The following is a 26,290-nucleotide window of genomic DNA, read 5'->3' on the forward strand; positions in this document are numbered from 1 at the left end:
AGGGGAGCCATTTGAGGGATTGAAAGAAAGGGACGACAGGGTCAAAAAGATGGGCTAGAATTTATCCCTATTTTACAGGTGGGGAAACCAAGACACAAAGAAGGGAAGGGACTTGCCTAAGATCACACAGGGAGTCAGAGGCAAGGCCAGGGATAGAACCCAGGAGTCCTGGTTTCTATTGATGCATCTTTAATCACTAGCCCCCATTTCCTTTTCTGAGGTTGAAATTGGCAACCCTCTTCTACAGCCACAATCACGCTGAGCCACACCCACCTTGCGCATGCTGGCATCACCAAATACAATGCAATGCAGCGAATACAATCGTAGGACCTTAGCATGGGCAATGCGGCTCATTTCCAGTCTTGCATTACACATGTAGCTTCAGGGTTTTTAATAACTATATAGATCATGTGGCAGTGGACGTGTGTGTACAACACAGAGTTGGGAAAGGAGATACACTAAACAGCTCTGGAGAAACATGAATACCCCCAGCACACAGCGTGTCATGTGCAAGTATTTGCACACCAATGTTGTTAGAAATCGATTTTTCTTTTCCTGCAACGAAGCCCCTCCATTGTTTTCTCTCACATCTCGGTACGTTCCTCTGGTTAAGCTGTAGCATGGACGTAAGAGCAGGCGCATTGTTTTCTATACATCACCCATGTTTAGGTTACAGGACAGGAGAAATTGGACATGCATCTCGTGAGCTGGGAACACTCTGGCTGCTAGTCCGCTCAGTAGTTTAAACAGCCCTGATGGATGCTGCAGAGCTCAGGACGTACTGACAGAGGTGCTGCAAAACTGTAGCTCTGTGCTGTCCTGGAGGCTGCATGTGTCTGGACAGACCTGGATCTCATTGTTTGTTCAGCGCTAAACAGCAACAAAGGGATGGGTTCTGCTGCAGAAACTGGAGGGACAGGCCCCAAGAGGCCTGCAATTCCAACTGACAAGCAAGACAATCCAGGCCTAAAATGGACTGGAAGCTGGGAATGAAGCATGGAGTGAGGTTATTATTTATTCTAGTTGCAAGTGTGATGGTATATTTACTGAAGTGGGTGAACGCCGGGACCTGCAAAGTGAAAACGTGCTTATGCCCGTCTGAGTCTTTGTGAGGGATACAGAGACCTGGAAGGTTATTTGTCTTAAAGGTTTCTTTTTTTTTTTTTTAATTGCATTTTAATTTTGGGAATTCAGTTCTTGGCCACCCTGAAAGACTCCACAGTGACCGGAGAGCTAGTGGAATTACGGCATGGCTGGTGGCTGAAAGCTGAGGTCTGAGCGGTGACAGGGAATTTGAAGCTGCAGCTACCCTGCTAAAACCTTCCATGACACTTGGTTTGCCAGCTGTTAGCAGCTGTAGTGTTCTGAACAGGTTGATTTAACTGCTGGAGCCCCACTGCTTTCACCAAAGCTGACAACCAGCAAAGCTACAGCAGGGGTGGATTACAGGTCTCGTGGTGTCAGTGCAGATGTCAGGCTCTTTTGACTGTATTTGTTGACACACATTTTGCTCAAATGCCTAAAGAATCCTGTGGAGAAAGGAGGCTCGTGTTAAGTGGCAGGTTTACTAGCCCCCACTGCGACACCCAGTAAGTCATCCAGCAAAACCATGAAGAACCAGCCTGGAGATTTCTAAGGCTAAAAACCAGGCCTCTTTTCAGCTTTCTTTGTATGCAGCATAAAGATGCCAAAAAGGGCTGTTTAAAAAGTCCTTTGCCAGCCACTTCTAACAGCAAAAAGGTGTGTTATCGAAGGACTGGAATGAAGGGTGGGGAGCTGGTGGCACAAGGGGTGGGAAGAACTCCCAGGTAGCATGGAGAAAGGTGGGAAGATGAACAAAAGTTTCCAGAAGGGATTTACAGAAGGGTAGCTAACAAGGAAGGGATCCAGTTGTCCCATCACAATAAGGCCTCACCTCTGGGGGTTATCGATTTGCTATAACTGGCAAGGGAGTTTAGCATCTTGCCCTTTTCCTCCATAGATCTCAAAGCACTTGACGGTGTTACAGATGGGAAAACAGGCACAGAGAGGAGAAGTGACATGCCCAGGGTCACCCAGCTGGTCAGTGGCAGAGGCAGGACTAGACTGCAGGTCTCTGAAATGCCAGTCCAATGCCCTCTGCATCTTAGGGAGTTTAACCCTAGTAGCAGTAATAGAAACGCCAGTTTGAAATTTCATTAGGCAGGTAGGATTTTTAGCCGAATGAGCATACCCAGCTGCTGGTCCTCCAGCACAGACCAACAGTGACCAGGAAAGATTTTTAACTGAGCCTCCTGGAGTTTCCACTTGGGCTAATAGACTCTGCAGAGTGAGTGGCCCTCCTCCCTTAATGGCAAAGCAGAGCTGGGAAGTTACTTCTTGCCAGGCCAGTTTCTCCCCCAGCCCAAATGCAGAGGGTGGCTGGGGTGCATGAATGCTCACTGCTGGGCATGCAGTGTTGGGCAGTGCTGGCTCCACTACATTCTCCTGCCTTCCCCTTCCCCCCTCCCCAGTGCCCTATGGGTCGGGGGAGGGCTGGGCCTTGGCAGTGCCAGACAGCCGTAATGTGTACTTTGGAAAGCAGCACCAAGCGGGGGTCGGGGTTGCTCAGGGCTCACTGCCAGGGTGATGGGCTGCTGGCTTCCTTCCCTCTGGACAGGCAAATCAGTTGGTAAAACTCAGACTCTAAAGTGAATTTATGAGCAAGCTGGCTGCAAGAGCTTTGGACACAGCCCACCTCTTTCCACCCACCCACCCCATTAGTTATGGGCTGGCTGGGCCAAGGGGTCAAGACAAAGAGGATACCCATATGACTTTCACGAACACTGCCCATTTGAACCCTCTCCGGGGTTTGTTACTCCATGTTCAGGTCCTCAGTGCTGCCCCAGTCGCAATGGTACCTGAGCCCCTGATGGCTTACAGGATGCTCTTGGATCATTTGGATCAAGCCAGACATAGCACATCAGGGGGGAACAGTTGTGGTCTCAGCCCAGGGCAACAGAAAGAGCTAACCCATCTCGGACAGTCCCATGGCTGCTGCCATAGGATTTAGTGCCATTTTTGTTTCACATTCCAGCTTTCTTGGAGGGCACATCCTGCATTCGCCTTATGTCTCCTCTTTATACAGGTCCTGTCAATCTACCCTGATTGCCTATGCTGGAAGTTTCATTTCCACCTTGACCCTCTCTCTTTATGCTGCTGCATTGATCACATAAAGTCTCCAGGGACATAGCAGGGGGCACGCCCTGGAAAACAGTTTTCACACAAAGCTATTCTAGGGGTTCTTGTTACTTAGGGAAGAAGCCAATCCTACCTGCTGGGATGATAGAGATATGGTATCCGCTTCAGCTCTTGGACAAGTATGATTAAGTGCTGGCAAGGCTGGTTAGTCATCACTTATTACATGCGTTGGATAGAAAAATAAAAATAAAATAAAATAAAATAAAGCAACAGCTGAAGCTGTTACTAAATACCCAGCCTGTCTGATAACGGACTGAGTCTATAAAACACAATCCATTAAATCCCCATTTACATTTTCCCCCACTCTGCTGATCTGCCCTTTATAATGGAGAGGCAGAGAGAATCAAAGCCTGGTTTATATCAAACTTTGTGGAAAGGGTGGGGGAAAAGACTCCAGCACGGTGCAGAGTATTGTACATGTTCAATTTCATTCTCAACCCGGCAGTATAAAAAACAACCCCCTCTTTATGATATCCACATCCCCTAATACAGCATAATCCCACTTCCTGTATCTGACAAGTACAACCAGCTCAGAGCGAGGAGCCATCTTTGTGACAGGAGTATGGCTCTGGTCCCTAGAACAGCTGTGGATAGTATTCTCTCTCCAAGCAGCAAATGACCTCATCAGCAGTGGAGCTGCAGCTGACTGAGCATTGCCTGCTGAAATCTTGTCATCTGTGTTATTTAGGGAACACTGCCGCCCTATGGTGACAGGGAGGATACAATGAACAGTGGCTCTAAATTTATGTCTAATCCGCTGCTCACTCACGGTTCCAAGCTGGCATGTGACCAAAACGTGGTGACCCTCTCTAGGTTCTGAACTTTTCCATGTTTCCTTTCAGGGAGTCAGGATGAAGACACACGAATCCGCATGTCTAGTATTATTTGTATTACCGTCATGCCTATGAGCCCCAGTCACAGACCAGGGCCTCAGTGTGATAGGCACTGTACAAACAGCCTGTCCCCTAATGACTGCATTATACCATGCTTTACCACTCATGCCATTCTTCCACTGGGAGTGTAGCTTCTGCGACTGCAGTGGCTGAAGATCCATTTTTTGCAGATTTTGGAATGTAGATACCACAGCTTAATTTTTAATTAAAAAAATTAAGAAATCCTATCCCACCACGGCTATGCAGTGTATCGTGCCCACAAGCCCTGGTGAAGAGGAAGGTGATGGGTAATGCTATACCACGCTCTGAACATTTAGACAGAAATCACAACACTCAGTTCCATGCCTCTTCTGTCACTGTGACTCTGGGCTTGCAAAACTGATACAGACACACTGCAAGTGTAATTTACCAGGGTGCATCACACCGGTGGTGCATTGACACTGGGGGTTGTACCAGTGTAATTATGACAATGCAAACAGTCCCTGCGCCACACAAAACCACAGAATAACCAGAGTTTTTGAGTCGTGTCAGTCTCTTTCCTCACAAAAAAACCAAGAGTAATCACTACTTCACAGGTGTGTCAGGAGGCTTTGTTAAATAATATTTGTAAAGCACTTCATATCTCCCACAGGCTACGTGGTGGCTAAGCATTAACAACTCTTCATTGACTCCACAACTCTGGCCAGTGCTCCCTAGCTGTGAAAAACCCTTTGTCTAGAAAGATGATGGATGCAGCACTAGGACTGGAGGAAGTAAGAGTGAAAGGGGAAGAAAGTTTGATGGGATGAATGGGAAAGATCTGAACAGAGATACAGAACACTTTAGGGAGGGGAAAACAAACAGCTCTCCAGATGCAGCTAATTCTCCCTTAGATCTTGGGGTGGTGCGCCCCACCATTTCTCTGGAGCTGCACACTGTTAAGATTGACACTCACCTTTCCTCTGGTGAACACTCCGTTTAAAAACAGACCCAAGCGGATGGTGCGTAGAAGGACCATTTAGAGTATTTTTCAAAATGAAGACAAGCATGGCGCTACAACAGGCCCATAAGAGGAGTCAGTCACAAAATAAGAATGAATCAAATGGGAAACAGTGGATTTTACTGGCTGGCTGCCCATGGCAGGGAAAATCCCACATGATGGAAGGTACATTATCCTCTAAATAGAAGACTTACAAGGCTGTCCAAGTGAACAGATTTTATTAAACAAAAGGTTTCAGAGTAGCAGCCATGTTAGTCTGTATTCGCAAAAAGAAAAGGAGTACTTGTGGCACCTTAGAGACTAACTCATGAAAGCTTATGCTCAAATAAATTGGTTAGTCTCTAAGGTGCCACAAGTACTCCTTTTCTTTTTATTAAACACAAGTTGTCTTTACATACCATTGGGAACATTTCTTGGCTTATACCCCCTACACTACAAGAGGCCTTATGTCAGAGGAACTACTCATTCAGCTAAGGAGTTGGTAAGACTCCTTTATTTGACACAGGGGGATGGCATTTTTCCTCATCCCTCTACTTCCCCTCCCATCTCTGCAATACTCGGAGTCCTGGGAACAAAAAGTCAGCACAGGGAATCAAAGTGAACCCAGGTGTCCTATGTGGCAGTGAGAAGCACTACGTCTAGATCATCCCAGGAACCAAATCTCCCAAGCCAGTCACTGGAAGTGAATCCTATTCAGAGAGGCAAACAGAGGGAACTTGGGGCGTGTTGCTAGATAGATCATTTATTAAAAGTGAAACTCAGGCATTTATAGCTTTGTCTGACAGGACAGAGTTAAAGTCTCATACACGGTGGGAGCAGAACATTTTCTACATCTCAGAGAAAATTATACAGTTTCACTGTAAGTTACTAGAGTTACGTTGACAGTACACAGCTATCTTACATCAGTAAAAATACAAGATATCAAAAACATTTGGCATAAGATCAGCACAACATGTGGGAGGCCGTAATGAAAGGGGGAATGATTTTTTTTCTCCCAGTAAGCCTGGTACAGAGTAAAAGGATTTTTTTTAAGTTATCCGAGGTGTCTCCTCTTGGTGTTCCAGCTGTGGAATGGGACAAGACAGGAGGGATGAAGACAACAAATGAAAGGCAAAAACGCAAACCTCACTCTTTTAAAAACAATACTGGAAATCTATTAGGTCAGAGACCCTAAGAACCTATTGCAAACTATTTTATACATCAGACCTGATTGTAACCGAAATTCAGAATTTAAGGCAAGAGCCCTCCCACTCCATGAACACTATTTAGTTACTTTCCAAAAGAGCTGTGGGTAATGGATAACATGGAAGTGAGAGCAGGGGTTTGTTGCAAAAGTGAATGGACTATCCGGTGCCGTTAAGAGTCCTGTTTACAACTAGAAAGCAGAAACTGAAAACTGAACTTTACCACCTCTCTTATGCTTGATAAGCCCTAGCTGACATGAATGAACAATAATGAAAAAGAGCAATCAACAATATTCTATTGTCTCTCCATGATGGGCCCTTTAGTGAATCCACTGGGCAGTAAAATGGCTCCCACCTAAAAGTTTAATGTTCCCTCATCTCAATAGTTTAAATTTTAAAAAGAAAACGATGCTAGGGCATTGCAGGAGTAAGAATGGTTTGTTGTTTGAAACAAAAAACAAAATCTTTTCTATCAAGTCCCCCTCCCTGACCACTTCCATTTACCTACCATGATTTCCCACCGGTATTTACATTAGAACCTACCGACAGAAGTAAAGTGCATGGCTCACCCTTTCTCCTCCCCACTACATTTGTGTTTGGCATAAAACACTCATCGCAAAATTTAACACTGTTTAGCTGACTCTTCTTAAAAATGTGTGTGTGAAAGAAGTCCATTTAGCTGGGTTTTCATTTGGACCATGTCCTACATGGAGTTCTCTTTGCTATGCTACCTAGTCTGAAATATGTTTGCTGTGGGTTACTTTGGCTCTAGATTTCATAGCTTGTTTGGATAAGAAGCCATCCTACTGACATGTCTGACTTTCAATTGCCAGACAGGTTTGTGTGTGTGTTTTTTTTGTTCGGCTACACATCAAAAGAGCCTCCAACCTTCCTTAGAAGCACGCCTGCAGGTACCAGAGAATTAGATAAAGTCGGGACAACCTTAATCCTCCACTTTTCTGGATCTTAGGATACGTATAAACCAGAGCAGTTAGAATGGCACAGCTGTGGTGCTGCAGTGGTGCTGTCTGTGGCACTCTAGAGTAGATGCGTCCGTCACTGACAGGAACGGCTTTTACCACTGATGTAGGTAATTCGCCTCTCGAGAGACAGTAGCTAGATCGACGGAAAGAATTCTTCCGGTGATCTAGCTGTGTCTACAGCAGAGTTAGGTCGACCTAACTACGTTGCACAGGGCATTACGTTTTTCACAGTCCTGAGAGATGTAGCTAGGCTGACCTAAGTTTTTAAATCAAGCTTTAATCAGCAAAAGAAACATTAAATATTACTGCAACAGTTTGCTCAAGATATGCAGTATTCAAGATACAGACACAAAACGAGGACTTGAAAGATGAACACAGAACATCTAAGGACAAAGTGCCCCCTAAGAACTTGCCAGCTTTATCAGCGGCACTTTCCAGTCATCACAATGCCACTGCCCCTAATTTAATCCTATCACAGGACACTTCAAATTCCCTTGCTTTTTCCTTCACTGAGCTCAAGGGATGAAAAAGGTCAGTGATTTCTTTTTCTTCCCCTACAAATACTAGGGACCAGCATAGGACCACTACACAGGATTAAATTAACCCACTGAAGAAGCCTGCAGGAGGGACTCTGAGTTCCATCCTAAGGGTTTAGGGTCTGATCCAAACCCTAATGAAGTTGACAGGAGTCTTTAATTGGATCAGGTTCTTATGTGGACAGGAGTGTTTCCTATGGGCCTTCTGCACTGGATGAATTCCACCCAGAGACTTGGAACAAATTATATACCACTACTAAAGTTTGCGCACCATGGTTGAGTTAGACAGCATTTAAATCCAGTCTGTGAAATGCAAATTCTAAAAGTATCAAGGTAAAAAACTTACACCTTGTGTGAATGAACCACATCCATCAAAGCAATTCTGCTCTCCTGCATCTTCAACAAACCCTGTCAAAGTGCTGAAAAATTTCACACCCCTGAGGCTCAAAAAAACATTTGCTGTTGAGCATTTAAAACCTGTTGGACAGTAACATTAATGGGCCAGCAGCACAATCAAACACACACAGTGGCATTACACAGAGCAATTGCATTGTTGCGTTTCTGATTATTAAAGTCTAAACGCTCCGAGAGCCACAGGCACTCTGAACATGGCTATTGCTGCTGAATTGACGTGTGATGTCAGTGTCTAGCGTGGGTAGCCACATGAGTGACCAGTCCCTCCACCAAGACACTTGCTCTCAGGATCAAGGCTTGTTACTTTAGCGGAGTTGAGAACAAGAGAATAAGGCATCTCCAAGTGTTTATAAGGCAATGGGATCCCAGGGATCTGAAAACCAAAGATTCCTCTGCTTCTTTGGTGTCCTTCCTCCAACCTCTCCACCTTATAAACTCCTGCTAATGGCTGGTAAACAGCTTTTCATCACCACACCTTAGAATAAGATTTTTTTAAAAGTAAAGTATAATTGCTTAAGTGAAACCAACAACAATCATAAATTTTATATCAATCACTTAGCTCAGAAAATTTCCTGAATCCCACCTCTGCACAAAAACATTCCAATGAATACACCTGAACAGATGGAACCTGCCACCATATTTCCTTTGTAAAGAATGGCTAAAACACTGCAACAAATTATTTGCTCTTACAAACAAAGAGGAAAAAAACCCCCTAACAGCCCCACACAAATTCCATTTTTGGTCTGGAAGTCAGGATGAGGCATAACCTACTCATAACTTGAAGACAGATTTTTCCTTAATTACTCTCCTCCGGGTGCATGCATAAAAACTCTGAAGTTAATCATGCAGTCAGAGAACATACCTTCTAGGCATCTGTCCTGAATTATATAAATCAGATCAATTGACTGATATGGGGTGTTTATTTCATCCTTCCAATAAGGAAGGGACCAGAATAATGGAGACTCTTAAACACTCAAGAAATATTGATGCAAGACATTTGCTTACCGTTCCATACACTCCTTCACTGCTTGTGTCAAAGCGCCTTAGGATATGTCTATATTGCAATTAGACACCTATGGCTGGCCCATGCCAGCTGACTCCCAAGGGACTGTTTAATTGCAGATGTTTGGGCTTGGGCCTCACAAGGTCCTAGAGCCCCGGCTCCAGCCCAAGCTCGATTGGCTACATGGCAATTAAACAGCTCCCTAGCCCCACGAGTCTGAGTCAGCTGGCACTGGCCAGCTACAGGGTTTTAACTGAAGTGTAGACATACCATCTGATCTAAATAGTTCTTAAAATTCATACTGAATTGGAGTCTGTGATGACACTTGAAACAATCCACATCCTTCAGAGATGCATCAGATTAAAATGGAATATCCCTATCACTAGAAGTATTTTCTGCATGACATTGGACTTATTAAAAAGGCTGAAGTTTCTTGACTATCTATTTGGAACATAAGCAAACACTTGAAAGCTCTGCAAATAAACTCAGTTTGCTTAGAGTGGTGACCTTAATTATCTTACCAGATACTTTGGGAAAGCTTAAGATTTCAAGAAGTTATTGTATGAACTGTCTGTCTTGCACAATAAGCAATAAATACAATATTGAGCTGTGTCTCTTATATTTAGCTATTCAAAGCTATAGACAGTTTCTGCATGTTCAAACCCACAACTGAAAAATTCTAACCAAAGTTCTCCACTGTTCACTTTGCTGCTTAAGGCTTGTTTCATATATGCTCATCAGGTGGGGTCTTGGCATCTCAGAACAGAATAAAAAGACTAAAAAGCTAAAACAGCAGGGGAGTGGTGTGGTTTTTTAAAATCACAAAGACTACCTTGAATTGAATTTGAGGTCATTGGAAAATGACAGGTCACAATACTCTTTAGGCTCCCCTTGCCAATTTTGTTTAGGCTGTGAAGATTTGTAAGAACACCTTGGCTTGAAATGACAAAAATGAGTGATTTTAACTTTACTTTTAAAACATGCAGTTACAAAGGACAACTGCGTGCCATTCTACGATCAGCATTATTCCTAGGAAACGTAAATTTAATGCTTATGAAAGGTGAGTGCTTTGACACTCTGTCCATTGCCAAAACAGTGCAGGCAGATGCTGTTCAAATATCGCATATGCTCGTGTTAGTACACTGGTGACATATCTACTGCTCCTAGAATGGTTTATCTGAAACTGAGACTGGAAGTCAGACCAATCTGTGAGCCAGTTTTGTGACGTGGACCTGCTGAAGACCAGATTGAGAATAAAGTCACTTGTGTGATTTATACCTGATCTGACCCAGGATAAAGGCTTGAGCCATAAGCCATTGCTTCACCTATCCCCCTGAGCCTAGAATTCAAGAGACACAACAAAGATTTATGTGAATTAATTGGGGCATTTTTAACGACATGATCAAACCAGTGAATTAATTCACAATATTTGCCTAAATGCCACATATTTCCTTAAATGCCATAAGTCCAGAAAATGCAGATGTTCTCAAATGCTTAAAACAATTCAATTAAATAATGAGTTTTTAAATAAGGTAAAGCAGATGAAAAGGTTGGCAATATCGGTTTGGTTTCCATATGATATGATGTGAGAAATCCATTTTCAAACCAATCAAACAGCGTTCACTGAGTGGATTTGGTGAATTGTAGCATTCATTCACAGAAGTTTGGAACTTGTAGCACTGACTCAGAGAAAGTTGGAGTGTGTTCAGGTTGTGAGCAAGCTTCAGACAGACTTCTGACCCATGCACCTTGATTCTGAATTATAATTCCACTGCTGTTCCAGTCCTGAGCCAAAGTGTGTTGCATGGTGGTTTTGTGATGCAGACTGAGACCACTGAATTCTTTTTACTCATCACCGAAATCACATTCAGAAGCAGGCTTCCAGAAGTACTTTAACACACTGGATCAATGAACTTCAAAGCCACAAAGTCCTACTGATATCTTTAATTCTTCCTATGATCTTTATTCCTTCATTCCAATGTTGGCTTTGACTGGGAAGAAAGTCTTCTTAGGCATGTTGGATGCATGTTTTCAGATAGTCCTGACCAAGAGTGTCTATATTATGTCATTCACACACACCGCATTTAAAATTTTTTACAATATAGTTTAACAGTCTTTATAAGCTTAAAATGCATGACACCACCTGTTCCTTCAATATCATGCTTATTCTCATCCAAAGTCCAACTCATCTTTATTCTAGTTGCTTGCTGCTTTCTGATTTGTGGTCCAGCCTGCTCTTGTTGGTCTTTACCATGTAGATGAAGTAAGCAAGTGTCTCCTTTTCATTCACAGGGATATTTCTGAAGTGGCGGCTAATGGTCTAAATATTATAAAAGAAAAAAAAAAGGCAAATTCTTGAATTAAATGCAGAAATAAGCAGAACTACAGTTTGGTCTTTGTTCATCCTGACATTGATTTAAGGCTGTCAAGTAAAACACACTTTTATGCAAACATGCACTGATTTGAACAGTCAGTCCTCATTTACCCCTTCACTATAGCTAGAATGTGCATATGGGCAAAGAGTTGTCTTGCTAAATCAACAATTTCAGGAGCCAATTCACAAGTGGAATTTGGAAGCCAGGAAGTCCTCCTTTCCTAGGAAAGCATTACAACAGGCTAGTATTTTAGTTAGTAGTAGAAACCACCTCCCCAATCCATTCCGTGCCAAGTCTGCTTGGAGAGAGTTTCCCCATGACTCAATATTTTAAAGAAGAGTGAAGGAAAGCTATCGCCAAGCTTCGCTAAAGTGATCCAAAAGAGGTAGAGACTTGGCAATGTAAACAATGCAGCTTCAATGGACCTTTGCCCACATTAAAACACGTTGGAAACTTTCATAAAAGGAACTGAAAGGGGATCCACAACAGAAAAAAAGCTAGGGCTGCTACCTCAAACTCTGGTAACAACCCTGGACAGTTAGGTTGCTTTTCTCATCCAAAGGATAAATCTAATGTAAAAAGGGTCTTGTTGGGCCAGGATTAGGAGATGTGCTTTCTCCTATGGTGGAAACATCTCTTTCAGTACCCAGCACAACTCCAGAATTGGTTTTTGATGCAGGTTGAACAATATGAATCACTCCAAGAAGACTTATGGAAGTTTGAGTTTTCCTTACGGTGGGTTAGAAGCAGATGTCTAAGAGCCTCAGGCAGAAGTGATTCAAGCATGGGAGCTGGACGAGGATCCAGCGTAGGGTCAAAGCTGCTCAAACTTCACAGGAAATCTGGGAAGTGTGTGACAATTTTAAGTTAGGCTCCCCTTAAGGTTAATCTCTGCTTGCATAATAGTTTTGCCGGGGATACTAATGTAAATGTGCTTCAGTACATAGCGCTTGCCAACAAGAGGGAATTGAAAGACTGCTTACTCATTAGCTAGAACACTACAAATCAAATACACGATATACCAATGAGGATCTACATCCCACCCTTCACCTTGTTACTCCATGCCATATACTGTACAACATTATCAACATTAATTCTGTACTCTACTTTGAAAATGAGCAACAAAACATTTTACAAAGCCGCCAGAACTTTGCATGCTGTATGGTGGTAAAAGTCCTGGGCCTGCAGGAAACACAGAGTGCAATTTCTGCAGAGGTAAGGTTAACCTGATGAGAGCAGAGCTTCCCTAGGAACACATTCAGGTGAAATCGAGGCAGGAGTGGGGATTCTGTAACACTTGCCTGAAGCACAACTGCCTTGAACATTAGAATATCTATTAAGGACACTACATCTATCTGCAGCACTGCTTGTATAAAAGAGCTACCCAAACTCTTGTCAAGTGGAGGACAGAAGGAGGAGACAGCTCTTTAATGGCTTATTAAGAACAGCCATACTAGGTCAGACCAATGGTCCATCTAATCTGGTATTGGGTCTTCTGACAGCAGCCAATGCCAGGTGCTTCAGAGGGCATGAACAGAACAGGCAATCACTGAGTGATCCATCCGATCACCCTCTCCCAGCTTTTGTCAGTATGAGGCTCGGGACACCCAGAGCATGGAGTTGCATCCCCGATCATCTTGGCTAATAGCCATTGATGGACCTGATAATTTTTTAAATTCAGTTTTACTTTTGGCCTTCACGAAATCCCCTGGCAATGAGTTCCACAGTTCTGACTGTGCGTTGGGTGAAGAAGTACTTCCCTTTGTTTGTTTTAAACCTGCTGCCTATTAATTTCATTGGGTGACCCTTGGTTCTTGTGGTATGTGAAGGACTAAACAACATTCCTTATTAATTTTGTCCATGCCATTCATGCTTTTATGGTCTTCTATCATATCCACTCGTAGCCATCTCTTTTCCAAGCTGAAAAGTCCCAGTCTTATTAATCTCTCCTCATATGCAACCTTAATAATTTTTGTTGCCCTGCTCTGTACTTCTTCCAATTCTAATTTATCTTTTCCGAGATGGGGCAACCAGAACTGCATGCAACGTTCAAGGTGTCGGAGTACCATGGATTTATATAGTGTTGATATGATATATACTGTCTTATCTATCCCTTTTCTAATGGTTCCTATCATTGTTCGTTTTGACTGCCACTGCACACTGAGCAGATGTTTTCATAGAACTAGCCACAATGACTTCAAGATCTCTTTCAGAGTGGCAACAGTTACTTTAGATCCCATCATTTTGTATGTACAGTTGGGATTACGTTTTCCAATGTGCACTATCAGCATTGAATTTCATCTGCTGTTTTGTTGCCCAGTCAACCAGTTTTGTGAGATCCCTTTATAACTCTTCACAGTCTGGTTTGGACTTAACGATCTTGAGTAATTTTGAATTGTCCACAAATTTTGCCATCTCTTTACCCGTTTACCCCCTTTTCCAGATCATTATGAACCACACTGCTCCCAGTACAGATCCCTGGGAGATATTGCTATTTATCCCTCCACATTCTGAAAACTGACCATTTATCCCTACCCTGTGTTTCCTGTCTTTTAACCAGTTACTGATCCATGTGAGGCCTTTCCCTCTTATTCCATGGCTGCTTACTTTGCTTAAGAGCCTTCGGTGAGGGCCTTTGTAAAAGACTTTCTGATAGTTCAAGTACACTATATCCACTGGATCACCCTTGTCTACAGATTTGTTGATCCCCTCAAAGAATTCTAACAGATTGATGAGGCATGATTTATTAGGTAAGCAAGGTATGTCAGGATCATGGAAGGAAAGAGAGAAGGGAAGAACTGGGTTAATGACTCTGCTTTTAATATGAAGAAATGCAGCCCAACTGCACTAGGCAGAGAATGGAGAAAAACTAAAACAATATGACATTTAAAATGACTGTTAGATCATGTTGTATGCAGTGTAGTTATAGCTCTGTTGGTCCCAGAATATTAGAGAGATAAGGATAGTGAGGTAATATCTTTTATTAGACCAACTTCCATTGGCGAGAGAGAGAAGCTTCTGAGCCACACACAGAGCTCTTCTTTGGGTGACCTGAAGAAGAGCTCTGTGTGGCTCAAAAGCTTTTCTCTCTCACCAACAGAAGTTGGTCTAATAAAAGATTACCTCACCCTCCTTGTCTCTCTGCTAGAATGTGTCTCAGGAGTTTGGTTTTACAGCTGTCCCCAACTAACAGCTTGAAAATTGGTAAATACACAGGACAATGAGAGTCCATTTTCTGATTCTATTCACTCTGCCATCATTAATCATTCACTTTTTAATGAATTAGATGGATGGAAAGAAAGGAGAACAAACAACAGCTACTGCAAAATGTTCCTCAGGATCCTTCTCATAGGAAGGAGAATACGCTTATAGCAATTCACTGGAAACCAGCAGCAGAGCATCTGGTATGTACTAGTGATAGAGTCAGCGCAGTCACTTGTGTCCAGAAAATGGATGTCAGGTTGGGGAAGCGAAAAATACATTTTTCTTCTGTTATAAAAAGCAACTCCCCACACCCCCGCTTACTTCTGCTAGCTGAGCCTTATTGAGGCCAGGCCTGGTCTGTAACTTGTAATGTCTTTTGTACCGTCGCAGCGTGTTCACTTGCAGCTGGAACAGGTCAACCTGGAAAACAGATGCAGGATGACTGGGGTGCAGATGTATCTGAGGAGAGTAGCTCAAACTGGCACTTACTAGCTCAACAGGACTGCTCTGTCTGTATTCAGAGCCGCATGGGCTTGCTTTAGTGACAAATATAAGTCTACTTTTTTATTCTTGTTAATGTTGCAGAGCCAAAACAGTCTCAGGGGAGAGAAATTCTGTTCTGGCTCATATACCACAACAGAACGGTTAGCCAATTTCCCGTTGTAAGGCCAAATTCTGCTCTCAATTACACCTCCGCATCCTCAGCAATCCTTTCACTTGTAAACTGAGTGAATCTGATAAGCAGGTCATTTACACACAAATAGTCCCCCAATGCCATTTTTAGAGAGCTGTTTTTCAGAGAAGAACCACACTAAAAATTATAGAGTTCTTTGTTACAAACAGAAATCATTACTCACTGCTGTTCCCACAGAGTTTAGAAACTTGTGGCTGAATACCATCTTATTACCCACTGAGCAAATGGCTAGTGTCATAAACTGTTGGGTTTTCGGGCACTGTGAAGGAACGAACTCAACCAGGGATATTTCAAAATGTAAATGCACAATTTCTACAGTGAGAGTGAAAAAACTGCACAAAGGGCAGGCAGAAAGTGCGTGCTTCAGTAACAGTCCAGGTGAAGGGAACTTTAAATGTAAATTGCAAAACTCCCTCTTATGTTTTAAATTATGCGTTGAATGTTACTTAACTTTTGTCATCTGCAGCATATGGCACAGAAATTTAATTTTGTTGTTAGTAATGTTTTTAGGAACTATGACGTCCTGCCACTGGCTCCTGTATTAACTAAGCAACGTATTAGCGCGTCAGGTATGAGAAATACCTCTAAAGCACATGAGCCAGCCCAGAAGGGCCCTGTTAAGTGATTATTTCAATTTATTATTGTAGCGCACTTAAAAGTGTGCTCAATGCCCAAAGTACAAATAATAATACCACCTAATACCATCAGTAGATCTCAAAGCACTTTACAAAGGAGGTCAGTTTCATAACTCCATTTTACAGACGGGGAAACTGAGGAATAGAGAAATTAGATTAAATAAGATAATGTGGCTCTTGTCTCAAAGATTTTATAATTTATTTGTTTCATGGTTTAAGACAGGGATTCTCAAACTGGGGGTGGGGACCCCTCAGGGGATCACGAGGTTATTACATGGGGGGTCACGAGCTGTCAGCCTCGATCCCAAACCCTGCTTTGCCTCCAGCATTTATAAAGGTGTTAAATATATGAACAAGTGTTTTTAATTTATGGGGGGGGAGGAGGTCACACTCAGAGGCTTGCTGTGTGAAAGGGGTTACCAGTACAATAGTTTGAGAAACAATGGTTTAAGAGTATTATTAAATGCTGCTGCTCTGGGATGTAAAAAGTATTATACATATTTCAAAACTGCACAACATCCTTGAATGTTGCTTAGTTAAGCCCACATGGGCTGACTCCATTACCATAGTGGAGAGTCTGAAAACTGTGACATCCCAGAATGATGCATGCTGGGTTGTGGCACCAATCAGGAATCATGCAGTCCGACTTGATGTGCATTCATTTTTTTTTTTAAATAGTAACTTTAGAATAGTGTATATGCTGAATACCCCCTTACTTGTTGTTTAGGCACACTCTATTAGAACTGGATGAAATTTTTCAACTAATAGATTTGCTGAAAAATGCAGTCTCAGGGCAAGTGAAACTGTTCATGGTTTTTGGTCAAATTCAGTGAATATTTTCAGCTGAATAAATTTTTTTTAAAAATGTAAAAGTTTTGTTTTGAAATTTGGGTCAATTTGTTTTTTTAAAAAGCGCTAAAAAGGGTCACCCCCCCCCCCAAATGTAACAAAATAAAAACAAATTAGCTTAGGGTCCAATGAAACATTTTGTTTGACCCAAAAAACAATTCTTTTCACTTTTGTTTTGGCAAGAAAATAAAATTCTGTTCAAAACAAATTCGTTTTTATTTATTTATTTAGGTGGTTTGGCCACTGAATTGAAAAATAAACTATTTTCTCAGCTCTACTCCCTGCATATAAAATTGTAGGCTTGGACTTCTTTTCCACAAATCTTTTCAATTCCTCTTTTATAGAAAGTTTTAAGTGGACATGTATATAGAAGAAATCTAGTAAAGCCAGGAACTGGATCATGCCATGGTGATGAAAGAAAATGGAATATGCTCACAAAACAAAATCAGAATAATCTCCCTCAATATAAAAATTATTACTGAAGGCACTGTTACTTCCATAAGAATTTAGACAAAGTTGCAATTTCAGTGAAAGAAAGTCTTCATAGCTATATGAAAGTGCTCAAATGTCCCTATTTCATGGACTTGAAAGGATGTATGCCTTCCCCCCAAGACAATAAGGTTCATGAAATTTGAACACGGCAGACATTGGCAATAGCAGCCAACATCCGTTTTTGTAAGACACTTACTTCTGGGACATCCATCTCATGCTCAGGAGAGTCTCCTCCATCATCGCTAGTTTTCCTCTTCCTTTTGTTTCGGACACTCTGAATGAAATTCTTGTGGAAATCACAAATATACAGATGCCTTACCTAAGAGTAAAAAGTGGGGGAAAAGCAATCAGAGTAGTTATTATATAAAAAAACTGTATGAGACTACGATCAATTATAAAGAAATAATACACAGGACACATTTGCTGCACTACATTTAACACTATGAAAATTGGTATATTTGAATCATGAATTTGATGCCATACTCGTGAATTATGGAAATAAGCTCATCGTGTGAATGGCTAGGGCTGAGAAGAGGCAGAGGAAAATGAAGGGTTCCTAACAGCCTAAGTTGAAATTCAATCTCTAATAATAATGCTAAATTTATGATGTCACATTCACTTTCATGAAACCAATCAAATGTCACAAAATAAAGGATGAATTCTCTACAGGATCATGTCTCTTCACTTCTGAATTGAGCTGTAGCTGGGCGGAGAAGAATAAGGTTCTGAATCTGTGAAGATTTATGCATGTGTTTACCTTGATGTACACAAGTAATCCCACTGAAATCAGTGAGATTACTAAAGTGCATGTTTTCAGGATCAGGACCTAACCCCTTACCAAACAACAGAAGAAAGCAGACTAACTGACTACTTTTTGTACATAAGAATCTTATGTACGGTTGCTACTCTGAAATCTTTCTAAAAGTTCACCCCAATACGAAAGTTCCTGTTAAGAGGGCATTTTCTAATGAAAACTAACATTCTCTAAACTGACTGTAAATGACAGAAATGAGTAGATGCTAGTCCAGTACAAATGCCTTTAAACTGTAAAGAAAGCACTTTGTAGTCAGTTTAATCCTTTCTGCCTGTTTAGTTATTTCATTGGTTTCCCCTTTCACTTCTGTGGTCTTTCATACGTAACAAGGGAAACAAAATATTAAAAGATAGTAAAATTTGACTCACATTAGAAAGATTCAGGGAATACTCTGAGAGGTGAAATACATGATTTTAAAAAAATTACTAGATTTCAAGTTGAGTCTCTCTCTTTAAAGTGATTTTCTCCCTTGTTGCTGTGTGAAAGATGGTCACAAACAAGAGGAACAGTGAAATCAACCATATGAAATATGCCATTAAATGGACAAAGTACACTCAAATTAAAGCAATATGCCATTAAATGGACAAAGTACACTCAAAGTACACTCTAATTTCTTTCAGTTGTCTTAATCTTATGGCTGCTTCTAACAACTGCAGGCAAAAAAAAATTCTGATGGAAGTGAGACTTATGCTAAGGGAGTTACTTTAAATAGAAACTTTTTCCATAAAGACTATGGCTGCTAAGCTCAGATGTATCCTCCTCCCAGTGAGGGTCTCATTTATAGGCTTGACGGACCGATGTCACTTAAAATGATCATTAATTGGCTGGCAGCAGATAAGCCTGCTGGATGCCAACCAATAAACAAGCTTGCAATTTTTTTCATTTAAAAAATGGTTATGTCAACTGTTCAGTCAGATGTGACAGTTTTTAAATTATTGCTTCATGGGAACAGTTCGAAGCTTTACTTATGTAAATACCTCCCAACTGGTCGGGATCTGTGGAATTAAAGTTACCTCTTTAGTAATCACAGCAGTCACAAGTACCTAACAGTGGCTGAAGTGGTACTACTGCCTTCAAAACTAGGAGAAACTGGCCTTTTCTCTATCCTTCCGCACAACATGCTCACTGGAATGCAAGATGCTTCTCCTCGAGCACCTATCCTCTGGAAGTCCTTTTAAATCTCTCACTACTTTACTAGCCCTACTTCTCACTTCATCGCCAGTTGATCTCTCCCTCTCTCTTCTTCCAGACCTTTTCTCTGTCCTCTACATCTTTTACAACATTAGTAGTGACATTTAAATCTGTAAAATCGTTTGGAATAAAGCCTGCAAAATAAAGGGTCACATTAAGTATACCATACACACAGATCACTACAATTCCTATTCCCTTCAGAGGGGGAAAGAACCCTAGCATCGTCAATCCGGTGGCTTAAACACTGCCAATGTGGCTCAATAAACACAATTTGCAATGTTCAAGGCACGCTGTCTTCAGTTTGGTCCCAACAGCCATGCAATGCCAGGTGTAACTGCAGGCTGGTGGTACCAAAGGGTTGTGTAAGGCTCCTCCCGTGCACTGTAAAGCGGATGCTGGGTTCCAGCCCAGAAGAGGCCACACTGCAGTGGCCCATGAACTTCGCAGAGCACTGCAGGAGCCTTTGGGCCCCATAAAGGCAAGGCTGCGACCGACTCACAGCCGGGTTGCAACTCACACTTTTGTCAATGTCCAGCTTGAGCTTCTTCTGGGAGATGCTCTTCTGGATCCTCTTGCTGAAGGAGGCATTGCCGGCCGGGCGGACACAGCGGTCCCCGTCATCAATCAGGCAGCAGCTCTGGCCGTAAAAGGGGGCAGCGGGGGGCCCATCCCGGCTGTCCTCCTCGGTGCTGAAACCATTCATCGCCCAGCCCCGCCCGGAGAGTAATGGCAGGGAGACACCCGGTGCCTCCCAACGGCGGAGACTGCGCCCCCCGCGATGAGAGCGGCTCCAACACCCAGCGCTCCCACCCCCCCGGGGGGCCTAGAAACTCCCGGCAGCGTCCGAGCCCGGGGCCCCCAGAAACTCCCGGCAGGTCCCAGCCCCCCCCAGGGGCCCCTAGAAACTCCCGGCAGCGTCCGAGCCCGGGGCCTCTAGAAACTCCCGGCAGCGTCCGAGCCTCCCCCCGGGGGGCCTAGAAACTCCCGGCAGCGTCCGAGCCCCGGGCCCCCTAGAAACTCCCGGCAGGTCCCAGCCCCCCCCAGGAGCCCCTAGAAACTCCCGGCAGCGTCCCCGGGCCGCCCCAGGGGCCCCCTAGAAACACCCGGCAGCGTCCGAGCCCGGGGCCCCTAGAAACTCCCGGCAGGTCCCAGCCTCCCCCCCGGGGGGCCTAGAAACTCCCGGCAGCGTCCGAGCCCGGGGCCCCTAGAAACTCCCGGCAGCGTCCCCGGGCCGCCCCAGGGGCCCCCTAGAAACACCCGGCAACGCCCCCCGGTGAAGGGTCCCTAGACACACGCGGCAGCGCCCCCGCCCCTCTCGGGCCCAGCCGGGCGAGGAGCCGGCGAGCGCCCCCTGGCTCTCCGGCCGGCTGCCGCAGAGCGGAGGCCGGGCCGGGCCCCGAAGCGCCGCCGCCGCCGGGACCCCACACACAAAAAACCTGCCCGCCCCGCCTCCTGGGCAGAGGAAGTACCGCCCCCGCGCCCGCATTGGCCGGCGGCGCCCCCGGGGCGGGGTTCCGCCCTCGCTCGCGCACCCCATTGGCGGAGGCGGCTGCCCGTCGCCGGCGCTTGGCCGCTTCCTGCGGAGGAGAGGGAGGCCGCTGAGGTGGGTTGGAAGCGGGGAGGGGGCGGGACGCCCCGGTCTGCGGGCAGCGGACGGGCCAGACCCGGGAGGCCTGGAGGGAGGCCTGGCCTCGGGAACTGTCCTCCCGGATCCGGGCACCCCAGGGCCCAGGATGACTGCCCCTAGCCCCCCCCCCTCAAACGGGCGCCCCCCCCAGGGCCTCCCACCCCCCAGACCCGGGCGCTCCCTCCTCAGACCGGGGGCTCCCCAGCCCAGCCCCCCCCCCCCGAGCCTCCCCACAGCCCCCCCTCAGACCGGGCACTCCCCAGCCCAGCTCCCTCCCGCAGACCCGGGCACTCCCCCACCAGGGCGTCTCCTCAGCGCCCCCCCACCCCCGCGACCCGGGCGCTCCCCAGCCCAGCTCCCCCCACCCTAGGAAGAAGGCACAGCACCGTGCACAACGGCGGGGGGCACAATTACGCCAGGGCGCCGAGCTCAAACCCCCACAGCGTCGGGGGGGGGGGGCAGAGCAAACATGTTGTACCCAGCCCCCCCTTCTCTGCAGGGCCTGCATAACACTGCACCACCCTGAGACCAGGCTGAGGGTGATGCTAAACATCGGGATAGCCCCAGCACCATAGCACAGGACAGCATGGATAGGGACCCCAAGTAGCTACATTGCCTGGTGCAAGGCAGCCTAGACCCTGACCTGTGTAACTGGGGACATGACTCTCCGGCTCAACCGAATCTCACACACACCACATTGGACCTGTGCCACTTGGTCAGATAGCTGAGAAGAAACCGCTCACAATTACTGATGGAAGGATAGAGGCTCAGCAGGAGGAATAGATCAAGGTATGTTTAGGGGAAAAGAGAATATTCGTTGAAATCTGCACCCAACAGCTGCCTTAATACCCTCCTGCAAACATGAACTGGAAGAAGCTGACTGACAAGTTTATCTCCATGCTGAGTTAGTGGCAGCTTTCTCCAGGCATGACTTCCACAAATGGTCCCAAATAGAAAATTACAAGGATTACACAAGACTGCCAACCCTGGCTAGGACATGCACCATTACACATGGTCCTTATGCAGTTTATATCTGCTGCTGGAGATGAGGGAATGAAGGCCTCTGAGCCAGCCTCTTTAAATCATTCAAAATCTTAAACAATTAACAAAGTACATTAGATCATTATAAGAATGGCCATCCTGGGTCAGACAAAAGGTCCATCTAGCCCAGTATCCTGCCTTCTGACTGGCCAATGCCAGGTGCTTCAGAAGTGATCTATCCCCTGTTGCCCATTCCTAGCTTCTGGGAAACAGAGGCTAGGGATACTTCAGAACATGGTTTTGCATGCAAGTAACACATGCTATGATACCTCAGATTGTTTTTCTTCCAGACTCCTCATCCCTTCATCATTTGGTTTGAATCTTCACTTTCTTCTATACTGCTCTTTTATTTAAGAGCCAGCCTACATTTGCAGAATAAATTTTTCACTCATCTAATACATACAGACCAGGATTTTCTCCAAAGCCCTGTGCAATGCTCTCATTATGTTGAACCCGAGTTAAAACAGAAGCAGTACAGGAGGAGGCTAGTTGTATCCTTACTTGTAATTTTTATTTCTCTTAATGGTATGAACATTGCTCTTGGGTCCATTCTGCCACAATGGAGATAGCAGCTTAGATTTTTCCTGACTTCCCTCCTTTGAGTTTAGACTCAAGCTGTAGCACCACACACTGATTCCCAGGACTTCCAAAGCTGAAATGACATAAACCAGGTAGAAAACATCACCTCCACTGTAGATAATAGGATTAATAGAATTAAAGGTGTAACCACTTACAAAATTAATTTTAGCAAGAACATCTGCATATATACTGAGGCTTTGTCCAGACCAATGCATGCCCTTCCCATTATGAGAAATGGAAATTACAGGTTAAGAAATCTAGTTTTTCCTCATCCACTGGTCTGGATGGTACTCACGGGAAATAGCAAACAGTAAGAACTGGTTCCTAGGGCAGTCTCACTCTGGGAGAAATGAAAATGAAAAAGTTACATTTATTTACTTTTCATAGTTTTAATTTGACTTGCATGTTTAGGTTAGATAAGGGGTAGGAGCGACATCAGTCTTGCGTGCTGTGAAGGAAAGCAAACCTCAGGGGCACACATACGATAGAGTTTTTAATTTCGAGTCAGTCGACTGCCAATTAACTCAAGATAGCTGACATGTTTGTAAAAACTACTCTGGACTCACTCCTAAAATTTTTGTTCCTGGCTACAAAGGTTGTGGTTTATTCTAGGGACCAGCCTAGGTAATAATTTATAGGGAAGACAGGCTCCTAGTGGCTGCATTGCAAAACTCATTGTACATCTCAGCTCAAGCCTAGGAGGAGTCCTTTGCAGATACCATACCAAAGAGAAAAAAGAAAAGGAGTACTTGTGGCACCTTAGAGACTAACCAGTTTATTTGAGCATGAGCTTTCGTGAGCTACAGCTCACTTCATCGGATGCATATGAAGTGAGCTGTAGCTCACGAAAGCTCATGCTCAAATAAACTGGTTAGTCTCTAAGGTGCCACAAGTACTCCTTTTCTTTTTTCTTTTTACGAATACAGACTAACACGGCTGTTACTCTGAAACCTGTCATACCAAAGAGGCTTTTCTTGTTTAATTAAGCATCATAGTTGGTGCAGTTATTGGACTATGGAAGAGATGTTTTCTGAAGTACATTTGCTCCCAAGCAATTTTGCTCAACCTTTATTTTTAAAGTAATCTTTTTAGCACCAAAATTGCCCTAGGTTGGGGACAGCTATGAAGATAAAGGAGGATTTCTGTGATCTGATGCAAGTTTGTGTGTGCAAAAAAACCCAAATCCCTTATTTCTTTCTTCAGACAGAAAGGTTCTAAAGCAGGCATCAGCTGTCTTAGAATCTTGAAATCGTGCAGGAATTAATATGCTTTAATCCAAGTTGTTGGAGTTGCACACAAAAATGTTCCAAGTAAACTCAATCTGCTCAAGGCTCTTGTATTGGTTTATCACATCTGACTGTTTCACGGTATTCTCCGAGGCATAGGAAAAGGCCTATTCCTAACAATATTATAGTCTCTGGGTACCCAAGGGGAAGATGGGGGTCTTAAAATACAGTCTCAGGCCAACTTTCCATGCACAGCCTCTTAGATATAGCAGATCCCCCTTAGAGAGTAACTGATACCAACAGGTCAGAGCCCATTTCTCATATTCCTTTCTAATAGCTGTGCAAATGCCTCCTCAACCCTCCTCCCTGCCATTGCTGGCAAACAGCCACCAAGCAATTCCTATCGGTCTCTCCTGGAAGATACAAGAACGATCAGACCATTGACTTTTCCCAGGGGACTAAGGCACCTTGCCACCACCTGCCCTTAGCATGAAACAGCTGTGTCTGCTGTGGATCAGCTTCCTGAAACTACCTGCCTCTGGCGACACAAGCACTGCCTTTCAGGCCTCTGCAGGACTCATTGTCTCTGTACGGGTTAGCAATGGGCACATACCAACCCACAAGTTTTCTGGGGTGTCCAGCCCCTGTTCCATTGACCTCTCACAGAATTCTCAGATCTGCTGTTCCCAAGGGAACAGTACTCACCAGCTTGCAAGATTCAACTCAGGATCACCACTCTGCTCAACACACAGTATTGAGATATAGATATTTAGATATAGTGGAAAGAAGAATATGTTTATCATCAAGGAACAGAGATTCAAGTGATAGAGAGTAAAAATATTGGAAACAAATAGTTACATATAAAGCAAAATCATAGTATGTTTTCTAAAAGCCTAAACTTAACTAACAAGGCATTCCCCACCCCCTACAAGATAGCTTACCTCAAGTCCTTTTTCCTGTGTTTTCAACCAGTTTGGCTGAGATCCCTTCTCATACAATCAAGTCCACTGGAGGCTTGTCTTCACAAATGGAAGGAAAAAAGTGGGGAGGGGGAGTTCATCTGCACCCTAGGTATAGTTTCCAAGTTTCATTGCCTTACTCTTAAATGAGATAACCCCTGCTGGTTTTGTTTTCCCTGCCATCTCTGCAATCTATTGATCACCATTTTGCTCAGACTGTAAATGGGGGTCTGTTGTGAAGCATACAGTACTTAATTTTCAGATGTCCAGTCAGAGTGAGAGAAGCATCTCTTCCCCCCTGTGTGCCAGGGGTCTGTGGGTCACCTTTTGATGCCGTGCTTTAATTCAGGCCTAGAGAACATAATTTTTAGTATATATACATGTAACTCAACACATTTTTCTGTACATACATCTCTCAATGATTATGACGACCAGTGTGACACAGGCTTTCATTAGAACCTTACGTGACATTCTCTGGCAGACTAGTAGGTAGATGCCAAACCAGGGGGTCTCTGTAACTCATACACTCCTGTGCCCTCTGCCAGTTGGCATCAAGACAAGGCATGGGTCAATGACTTCATATCATTTGGAGTCCAAAGCTGGTGCAGAATGATGCAGCTCATATACTGAGTGGGGCAACATGCTGGGATTACATGACACTAGAGATCCACTGGCTGCGTGTTGATCTCTGGGTAGGGTTTAAAGGGTTTGTCAAAGTTAGTAACACCCATATGGCCTGGTACCTGTGTACCTGAAAGACCACTTGTCCCCTGCAACAAATGCCACTGATCCTCATTATTAAAGAGAGGGTCCTGGGCAGGCGGTTCTCCTGTGTATTGCCTTGAGGCACGGGTTTTTCTTGTATTTTTTCTTTTCTAATACTAGCTGGATACATGGTTGCTGGCTGGCAAAGAATACTCCTGTTCTTGCTGCCAAAATAGAGATCAGACCATATGGGATAGATGATGAAGGAGCAAGCAATGGACAGATTTTTAACTTGTCTCCCTCTGCTGGCCAGAGGATATAGTACCCACTGTGTGTACTAGCATAAGAGGCTTTTGGAGAAAGAGGTTCAAATCAGTGCCAGGCATATGTTACTTTTCCTTTTGCCTTTGTGAAACAATATGAAATGTTTGTTTCATGTGCTGGCCCGCAGCACTTGCTGGGGAAAGAAGTACTCTTGCCATCTCTCTCTTTGCTAAATTAAATGTTAAGTACCTGCAAATGCAATGCTATATTGATTGAAAATCTATCTGAAAAAAGCATGGTGGCCTTGTACAATTACAATATGCTCCAGCATATTTATCGTCATGAGCTTTGTCACTCTGCTAGGCTAAAACTAGCTGGCTGTAAAATACCTGGCTTAATGGAGATATCCATCCTTTATTGGGTG

At 44.1% G+C, this 26,290-nt stretch overlaps 1 protein-coding gene across 1 annotated transcript; it reads right to left on the bottom strand.

Annotated features, from left to right (window-relative positions):
* Positions 1 to 5,820: 5,820 nt before the first annotated feature.
* On the bottom strand, positions 5,821 to 20,355 carry SAP30L (SAP30 like). The gene is made up of 4 exons (XM_074960246.1): positions 19,983 to 20,355; positions 17,657 to 17,779; positions 15,112 to 15,210; positions 5,821 to 11,531 (listed from the first exon to the last, which is right to left on the bottom strand). Exons 1-4 carry the CDS (start codon positions 20,166 to 20,168, stop codon positions 11,403 to 11,405), a joined length of 537 nt encoding a protein of 178 aa, XP_074816347.1. The 5' UTR covers positions 20,169 to 20,355; the 3' UTR covers positions 5,821 to 11,402.
* Positions 20,356 to 26,290: the final 5,935 nt, after the last annotated feature.

This window comes from Natator depressus, chromosome 8 (genome assembly GCF_965152275.1).
Source record: "Natator depressus isolate rNatDep1 chromosome 8, rNatDep2.hap1, whole genome shotgun sequence".
In the NCBI taxonomy this organism is placed as follows: Eukaryota; Metazoa; Chordata; order Testudines; family Cheloniidae; genus Natator; species Natator depressus.